The sequence below is a fragment of the Malania oleifera genome, chromosome 8 (genome assembly GCF_029873635.1).
Source record: "Malania oleifera isolate guangnan ecotype guangnan chromosome 8, ASM2987363v1, whole genome shotgun sequence".
In the NCBI taxonomy this organism is placed as follows: domain Eukaryota; kingdom Viridiplantae; phylum Streptophyta; class Magnoliopsida; order Santalales; family Ximeniaceae; genus Malania; species Malania oleifera.
Window position 1 is genome coordinate 80,289,756 of NC_080424.1, and position 10,043 is coordinate 80,299,798.

At 37.2% G+C, this 10,043-nt stretch overlaps 2 protein-coding genes across 2 annotated transcripts in view; both read left to right on the top strand.

Annotated features, from left to right (window-relative positions):
* The window catches only part of LOC131162767 (lysine-rich arabinogalactan protein 19-like), a 44,217-nt gene extending 40,489 nt beyond the window's left edge, over positions 1-3,728 (top strand). The window contains exon 2 of the mRNA XM_058119367.1: positions 3,554-3,728. Coding sequence (XP_057975350.1) covers positions 3,554-3,728 — 175 coding nt within the window. The remainder of the gene's footprint in view (positions 1-3,553) is intronic.
* A 256-nt stretch (positions 3,729-3,984) lies between these two features.
* LOC131161842 (cytochrome P450 81Q32-like) lies at positions 3,985-7,096 on the top strand. The gene is made up of 2 exons (XM_058117823.1): positions 3,985-4,964; positions 6,259-7,096. Exons 1-2 carry the CDS (start codon positions 4,020-4,022, stop codon positions 6,874-6,876), a joined length of 1,563 nt encoding a protein of 520 aa, XP_057973806.1. The 5' UTR covers positions 3,985-4,019; the 3' UTR covers positions 6,877-7,096.
* The last annotated feature ends 2,947 nt before the right edge of the window (positions 7,097-10,043 follow it).

Sequence of the window (10,043 nt, forward strand, 5' to 3'; positions counted from 1 at the left end):
TCCACCTGGACCCGTGGGTACCAGGGATACATCAGAACATATAACGGAAGCCTAAGCAGCAGGAAACATGCAATCATAATACTATAAATACGAAAACATCCATCACATTACCATAAATACCAAAGTCACTATATCGACTGTATTTTAGTATATACATCCCAAAAACAAAATCTAGGGACATTTCCTACAAAATCCAACAGTCCCTACTAAAACTTATCCTTCAAAGAGGGCAAACAAATAACACTAGATCAGCGGGGCTTTTCCCGCTCTTCTATCTGGGGCTCCTGAAAAGTTTATAAAATTTAGGGGCGAGACACCTCTTAGTAAGGGAAATAAACTAATAACAGTGTGTGACAACATGAGTATTCCGTGTTATACATATACTATACAAAACATATTCAGTAACTGTTTTGTCAAATCTGGGAAAACATATATATCATCAAAACATGACAGGACATACTGCATTTTCATAAACATATTTCATCTCATATAATAATAATACAAAAACATTCTTAGTAAGTTAGCTGGCTGTTGTCATATATTACCCCCACATTACTGGGTTGTGTGGTCTGAAGGCGGGACCTGACAATCGTCGGTCAACCACTGCCAAGTTAAAAGTACAGTTTGTAAGTCTGATGGGTCTACCAGACCTGGTCCATACACTAAGGGCGCTCACACACTTCTTAAAAACCACATCGGTCATCCAATCTCACACCACTCCGTACAGCAGCATTAACACAAATATCATGATCAAGACAACCATGGACATATAGCAACGGTATCGTGCAAGTGCTAGCATAAACCAAGCCAACCAGGTTCTGATACCATATAACATATATTGAAACCGTGATACATGGATATTTCATATCATTAATTTTCAAATCAATCATATCATTTTGCATATATACGTATATCATGAAAATCATCGGCTCATATGCCCGTATTTCACATTTTACCATAGGTCAGCCCGTACGCCGACAAATCATATCATAGCACAGCCCGTACATTGGCAAATCACATCCATAACTCAGCCCGTACACCGAAAAATCATATACATAGCTCAGCCTGTACGCTAGCAAATCACATCCATAGCACGACCCGTATGTTGGCAAAATATATCCATAGCTCAGCCCGTACACTGGCAAATCATACACATAGCACGACCCATATGCCAGCAAAACATATAAAAATCTCAGCTCATACGCCGGTTTTCCATTATAAATCTTAGTGAGAAGGAGGAGAAATCGTATGAGGAGAGAGAGAGAGAGAGAGAGAGAGAGAGAGAGAGAGAGAGAGAGAGAGAGAGAGAGATTCAGCGCAGGAAAATGACTGAAAATTCTCGTTTAACCCTATTCATACTGCGGGATTCATCGACGAGCCACGTCACCTCGTCGACGAGTCCTGTAGAAAGTTCGTCGACGAACTTCAACCCTCATTGACGAATTTCAGCTTTCCACAAATCCTCTCTCGGCATCTTCTCGTCGACAAATCCTGTTCACATCAACGAGCTCCTCTTATACCCTCATCGACCAATCCCCTGTGTTCGTCGAAGAGGAGTTGAAAAATTCCTTGGGTCGTTACAACTTAAGTTCCAAATTTTGGATTGGGTGTTCACTAATGAAATGAATTTAATTTCAGCCCATGAGAAGTCAAGTAGTTATGATGAGATGATTTCAATGGATGCAATCTTTCAGTGGGCTATGAAGCAATGGCTAGGTCAAGAGTATTGTTGCTTTCTTTCAGTGTCTTCTGAGAAGTTCTCGTGAACTTCAAGAAGATGTGAGAGTACTCTAGATAGCTAGAAAGCTTGAATGGCTTTTGAATATTTTGAATGATGAAGAGGTGTATTGTTTCGTGCTTGTCTTGCAAATTCCTATAATTCATGACACTGGAAAATCCCAAGAGTTAACTTGGCAGCCAATGTTTTATTGGCTTTTGCATACTTTGAAAAGTTTCATGATTGTAGTTTCTTTAAGTTTAGCCTGGGGAGAAGTACTGTATTTTCTGCTCGAGAATGTCTTCCATCCTCACTTCCTTTGTAGGGAGATTGTCATGGAACTTTGGTACATTATGATACATTACGCAGATGCACACGTGGTGAATGATGTTGTTGATGAACTTAGCTCATTGTTGAAGTTAGTGGCCTCTTCTCAATTTGATCTTATTCCTGTGCTTCTTACTTGTAGCACTCAATCTACCATAGATTGATTTTATAGTTCTATTATTGGTGACAAAAGATCTCAAGTATCATGTCTTTTGAGTGTGGCCTTTCTTATGAAGGGATTCCCCCTCACATTGCTTACAAACAATAGAAGAAATAAGGTCATGGAAAAAATTATTATAGATTATTATTGCTTCATAGAGAGTTCTGATGATGAGTCATGCAGTTTTGGTTTGTTTGGCGTGCCAATTTTTGCACTGTCTGCTGCCTTCAAGTCTTTGTAAGTAAAAAGTTTCCTATATATATTATTTGTGAGCATTATATTGAGTTATGTGAGTATCAAACTGTTTTGAAAATAGTTTTAATTTTTACATTTTAGTTTTCCAAAAAAAAATTACAAAAAAAAATTTAGTTAATTTTTTTACAACATTTGTATGAAATAAATGAACAATAAATAGTTTTAACACTATTTACTAGTGACTGTTATTAGTATACATTCACATATTTTATTAGTTTCACATACATTTATATTAGTATACATTTATAACGTGTAACTATTATATTAATTTATGATAAAAAATAATATTTTTAATTAAAATAAAAATTTTAATTTATTCTATGTGAAAATTTAAATTAATAAATGATTCTTCGCTCCAAAATTTTAATTTATTATTATTATAACAAATAAATAAATGGAGAACACAAAGAATTGAAACAATCCATGTTGTAATTGTAGTTAAAAAGATTTTTGAAAATGATATACTTTGAATTATTAATAAATAAAATGAATGCACAGTAAATCTCGTTGTTTGGTCTAGCGGGATTTAAACAAATCTCGCTAGACCAAGTTGCGAGATTTAAATGGTATCCCAAATAATTGAGTGACGCGTGGCAAACAAATATCGCTACTTGGTCTAGTGAGATTTTCTTAGGAGATATGCTGGGCTGACGCGTGTCAAATCTTACTGCTTGATCTAGTGAGATTTGTTTAAATCTTATTGAACTAAGAAGAGAGATTATATAAGCGTCATTCTGTGAAATATTTTTCAAATAAGATATTATTTAATATATATTTTTTAAAAAAAATAAAATAAACCTGGGAAAAAGTCGGAAATGCATGTTCGTGGCAGGAGACCATGCACTCTGCATTAATTCTGCGACTATGATTATAATAATTTATGCATAGGTTTGGAATGATTTTGTATAAAGAATTAATTACTTAACTCAAACTTTTCTAAAATCATTAAGAGTGGTTCTAATAATTTATGCTGTGTTCATGAAGTTGGAGGATATTTATTCTTTGTTTGTTTTGAAGTATAGCATTGCGTGGGCATGAAGCCGATAAATTAAATTTATTGGCATTGCACGATGTCCACTCACCCATTGCTTCAGTCCCGATTCTTCTTGCGGGGGTCAAGAATGGGGGGATGAGCATGAGTGGAGGCAAAGACAGCAACGCGCACCTGCACCTGCACCTGCGCCTGCTTCCGTGAAGTTTCTTGAAGCTGCATTTTGTTTCCTCATATTTGATGCAGCAATTATGGCCGGAGTTCGATCTAGCCACTAGCTATATAAAAATATACATATTTAGATTGTAAGCCGCCGCCCGCCACCCAAGCGTAGTTTCAACCTTCAAACGATCGCCTTCTGAACTATATTTAAAATCATAAGATATTTTATCCCGGGGTGGGTTCCCCCTTCCCTTCATAGTTATTACTGACGCCACCCTCTAAACTTTCTATTTTTGTCTATTCCGCCAAGTGCTCTATATAAATAAACCCACGTACCCAACCCATAACCCTCCACAAACAACACACTTTCTCCATAGCTCGATCTAGCCACTAGCTATATAGAAACAATGGCAGAAATAGAATTGTTGCACGTAGCCTTCCTCCTTTCCTTCTTTCTTTTCATTTACAAATTCGTAAACTTGCCCAGACAGCGTAAGCCCAAAAATCTCCCACCCGGCCCTCGCGCACTTCCGGTGATCGGCCATCTCCACCTCCTCAGGGACCCCGTCTTCCGTGCCCTCGACGAGGTCTCTCAGCAATATGGCCCCGTTTTGTTCCTCCAACTCGGGAACCGGAAGGTCCTCGTGGTTTCCTCCCTCTCCATTGCCCAAGAATGTTTCACCAAAAACGACATCGTCTTCGCCAGCCGCCCTCACCTGCTTGCCGGCGAGCACCTCCAGTACAACTCCACGACCGTGCCTCTCGCCACATACGGCGACCACTGGCGCAGCCTCCGCCGCCTCATAACGGTGGAGATACTGTCGGCGTATCGCGTTGCCATGTTCTCCGGTATCCGGGAGGAGGAGGTGATGCTGCTGACGAAGCAGCTGTGGGAGAGCTCCCCCGGCGCCGGGTGGACGAAGGTGGATGTGAAGACGAAGCTGACGGAGCTGGCGTTCAACGGCATCCTGGCGACCATCACCGGGAAGCGGTACTTCGGGAGGGACGTGGCGGACATAGAGGAGGCGAGGGAGTTCCAGAGGATCTTCAAGGAGTACACGGTGCTACATGGGAATTCCATGCTGGGGGACTACTTGCCGATCATGCGGTGGTTCGATTTTAAAGGGGTGGAGAAGGGGATGAAGAGGGCGATGAAGAAGATGGATGCGTTTTTCATGTCTCTTATTGAGGAGCAGAGGAGAGTGAGGAGCAAGTCAGGGGCATCCTCGAATGGTGATGCTGCGGGAGGCCACGGGATGAAGAAGAAGAGGACTTTGATTGATGAGATGCTGCAGTTGCAAGAGGTTGAACCAGAGCTGTACACCGACCAAATCATTAAGGGTATTGTACTGGTAAGTATGTGCAGGACTGCTTGTCTTAATTAATTTCATAATTTGCATATAGATATATAAAATAAGAGTAAAAGCGAAAAATTTCATTAGTAAAATAAAATTTTAGGTAAAATAATATCATTTAAAACTCAGGAGCGGTTCTTCACATTATGAGGCCCTAGGTGAATGATTTAATTAAGACTCTTAATATTAATTTTTATTTAAAATTAAATTTTTTAGGTACATCAAATAATTTTAGTTGCACTGTGCACTTCACTCATCAAACACGTGAATTCCATGAAATTAAGAGAATGGTAAATGCATGCAGGGGGATGAGGTAACGAATTGAGAAATGAATAGTTAAATTAAATTCCAGTGCTGGAGAGAGAGAAAGGACATGCGCGGGTCTATAATCTTATATATACATATAGACGCATAGACTTTATTGTGTACAGGGATAGTGCTATAAATAATGTTAACATTATTATATTAAAAAAAAATTTTGGTGGCCCAAAAATTTTTTGGGCGCAAGCACCTCTATATCCTTAATGAGAGCCGGCCCTATTAAAACTATTTTATATAACTTAAGTTATATTAATTATATCTTCTTATTGTGTGTCAAATAATTACTCTTCCTCATTACTATATAAATCATTATTATTTTTGTCATTATTTTTCATTAAATCTTTTAACAGGTATCTAATAGATAAAATGAAAACTAAATCAAGAAAAGAACAAACTTAGAAGAAAACAAGTATTATTATTTAAAATGTCAAAATAAATCTAATTAAGTTAAGTAAAATGTGTGTAATCTTAATTAAAAAAAAAAATATTGTAACTATAAAATATGACAAATTGAAAACAGTTTTTATATATTAACCAATATTCCTTTTTTTTTTTTTTTAGAAATGAGCTGTTTGATTGGCTTAAAATGATTAAATAAATATGCATATAATTCAGAGACGAGAACAATTTTTGATGGCTGCCTAATAAAAATTACTAGAAGGGGGAAGAACCTTTTTCCTTATTTTAATTTTATTCGTTTTTTTGGGGGTCCTTGGTGATTAAACAAAGAAATAGATTTTTGACCGCAGGGGAATTTAATCTTGACTCATACTTGACCATGGTTATTTTTTATAATCTAAAATATTGCGACAGCTCACGGTGCAGCGCGCGAACTTGCAACAAGTGGCAGGCCGCATGCAACTTGACTCTTTTAAGTTTTCTCAAAACAACAAAAAAGAAAAAATTCATCAAGTCATGAAATCTATTCCAAAGTCACTTTCACTTACAAAATCCTGTTCATGCATCGCAGACAATGCTCACGGCAGCAACTGAAACTTCGTCCACAAGCATGGAATGGGCGATGGGACTCCTTCTCAACCATCCAGAAGCCATACAGAAGGCCAGAGCCGAAATAGAAACTCACGTCGGACTAGACCGCGTGGTGGAGGAGCAAGACCTGCCCAAGCTGGCCTACCTCCAGAACATAATCAACGAGACCATCCGGCTGTACCCGGCGCTACCCCTTGCGCTGCCGCACGAAGCGTCCGCCGACTGCACCGTGGCCGGCTACGACGTGCCACGCGGGACCATGCTGCTGACCAACTTATGGGCAATTCACAGGGACCCAAAGCTGTGGTATCGCCCGAGGGAGTTCGTGCCGGAGAGGTTTGAGGGGAAGGAAGGCGAGCGGCGCGCGAACCTGATGATTCCGTTCAGCGCCGGAAGGCGGATTTGCCCAGGGGCGAGCTTGGCAAGGAAGGTGATGGGGCTGACACTGGCGGTGTTCATTCAATGCTTTGATTGGAAAAGAGTTGGCCCGGAGAAGGTGGACCTGACGGAAGGAAGTGGGATCACCATGCCCATGGCGCGGCCCTTGGAGGCCATGTACAAGCCACGCTCCGCCACCGAGAAACTCTTACATGTCTGAAAGTGGGGAATTCGCAGCTGATCGCTATACGCACGCGCGCGTATGAGAGTAGGATTTGATGTTGTTAATTTACCAAAAAAAAAGCCAAAGAGACTGACGTTGTCTTTAAAGTTCCAGGTCCTTCCACTCCACGATGTTGAATTTTAACATTGATATATTTATATGTATTTGTCGCCGTCAACAATTACTTGTTTACAATTTTAAGAAGAAATTCTTTGCACGTTTTGAGCCTCTTTCCAAGATATAGGTCTTTTTAAATAATAATTTATAAATTTTAATAATGACGGTAAAAAGTAATAATATAAGCATTTATCATTGAAATATGTTGTTGGCCTGGTCTTCTTCTTCAGGCATACTCGTCAAAAGTGGATTGCAATATAAACATATTAGATGAGTCATATCACATGAACACTTTCTTAAATGAAAATCTAGTCGGTCATATACTAATTACAAGAGTGAATGGCAAGATAAAACATATTAGGTGAGTCGTATTGCATGACTAGATAAGAGCACTTTCTAAAATGAAAATCTAATCAATCATATACTAATTACAAGAGGGAATGACAAGATAAAGTAGATTAGGTGAATCATATCTTTCTTAAATGAAAATCTAATCTGTCAATACTAATTACAAGAGGGAATGAGAAGATAAAGCAAATTAGGTGAGTCATATCACATGACTAGATAAGAACACTTTCTTAAATGAAAATCTAGTCAATCATATATGCCCATGCACTCGTGTTTCCTTGGGGCGCCCAATTGGAGCTAAAGGGTTAGGGAGTTCCTTTATATTTGGGTTGATTTTGAAAAGTCAAGGAGGAAGTTTTAGGTAGGCTATTCTAGGGTTTTCTTTAGTTTTTTTTTTTTTTTTTAAGTTCTTTTGGCAGCAGCTTCAGCCTAGGAGGAGGCTCTTCACGGCTGGTTTTTTCTTTCCCCTCTCTCCCTCTCCCCTTTTATTTTTTAGTAGTTGTTCAAGTTATTTTTAATGATAATTTCAGTTTTGTTTATTTAAAGTATTTTTTTGGAATTTAAATATTTGTTTGAATTGTATTTATTTTTAATTCTAGTTTATTCAAAATCTTAGTTATTATTTGTTTTAGTTTGTTATTTTCCATTGAAGTTGTTAAGGTACTAAGTTTATTTGTTTTGATTGAGTTATATTTATTTGTTTTTTTATTCAATGTCATTGTTGGAATTTTATTTTGGTTGAGTTATTTTGAATTATTGAGTTTAGATTGATTTTTTTAAAGTCTCATTTTGAATCTTAAATATTCGTTTGGGTTATTATTTATTATAAAACAATTAGTTTGTTTCTCTTATTTGGAGTATTTATTAGAATTTAAATCGTTCTTAGGTGTTTTTATTATTAAAGTTAGTGGTTATATCTTGTTAGTATTTAATATTGTTTGGGCTTATGTTTAAAGTTAGAATTTTTATTTAGTTGAATAGTTGTAAGGTTATTTTTTTTTTGTTATTCTAGTATTGAATCAAACATTTATTTAGTTATTTTATGCATGTTTAATTTTTAGTTAAAGTTTAAGGTTCATTGCAAAATCTCAAAAATCTTAGGAAACTGAATTTGAACTATGTTAAGTAAAATTTTCTTTTATTAATTTCTTTTGGAACTACACGAGTTTGGAATTAAACTGCATTCTATGAGGAAACCATATAACTTTTGGACTAATTATTACATGACTGAATTCCTATACTTGGGATAGCTTTCGAGGTGTTCATTTTTCGAGTGAGTTAAGTTTTTAGTGTCGTTGCCGGGGAATGTCAGTTTTAATTTCAAACTAGTATTTTTCCTATTATTTTAATTTTTCTCATGAAAAAAGAAAAAAAAATTGAGTTTTGAAGAAAATATGACTGCACCTGCACCGTGCTCGCTTATAGATTTTTCGTAGCCCACACAAACCACACAACCATCTTAATTATATCAAATTGCCAAAGAATGTACAGAACTTTAACATTAAACTTTGAATGATATCTGTGATACCTCAATTTTATGGGATGGAGTGTGAAAATTCATATCAGCACTTAACTGATTTTTAGCTTGCATGTGTTACATTCATAGATGGAATTGCTACTAATTAGGCAATTAGATTGCGCCAATTTTATTTTTCATTGAAAGACAAGGCTAAGACGTGGTTTAATTCTATTAGACCTAATTCTATCTCTAGTTGGGTTGATATGTAAAATGAATTTCTGTATAAATTTTTTTCCGTACAGAGAACTCAATTTTTGCATAAACAGATCAATTGATTCATGCAAGGAGTTAATGAGACATTTTATGAAAGCTGCGAGAGATATAGAGATCTGGTTAACATGTCTCCTCACCATGGATTTGAATCATGGCGCCTGGTCAACTATTTCTACACTGCGTTGACTCCTGAATCGAAACAGTTCGTTTATACTATGTGTTCAGGATATTTCTTTGACAAGGAGCCTGATGAGACATTGGATTTCCTGGATCATTTAACTAATTATGCTCAGTAGTGGAACACTAGGATTGATAGAAGATCGATTGCAGCTCAACCATTGGGAGTAAAACATGGTGGAGTGTGGAATGAACTAAAAGATAATTTTTGTGTTGAAGCACGTCTGGCTGAACTCACTAGGTGAGTAGAGGCTATAGAGATGGAAAATGAAAATAGTATGGAGCAACTTTGGAATCAACCTTCTTAGTCCTATACACCCCCTTAACAACTATCATATCGTCAGCCTACCCTTCAGCATCAATATCAACCACAACAAATCTCTTAGAGCTATGCACCTTCAGGATTTCAATCTAATGCAGCACCTGCCCCACCGGAGAAGTCTATTAAGGATGCCTTTCAGTAGTTTATGCAAATTCAAATCACAACTAAAAATCAGTACACTTAGGCTATAAATGAATTGCGGGACACCATTAATGAGATGAACACGTAGTTGAATATCTTAGAAAAAATGGGAATTTATAGTAGAACCTTAGCTTAATCCTCAAGAATACCAGCACCGACAGCAAAAAATACATAATATTTCTCTTGAGACAACGGAGGCCATTATTACTTCGAGAAGTGGAAAAGAAGTTTCCCAACATGAGATACCCATCGACAGACCAACAGTTGTCCCAACACCTGAAGTTACAATTGAGATAGATGAGGTCAAAGAAAAATTAGAAAAAGCAA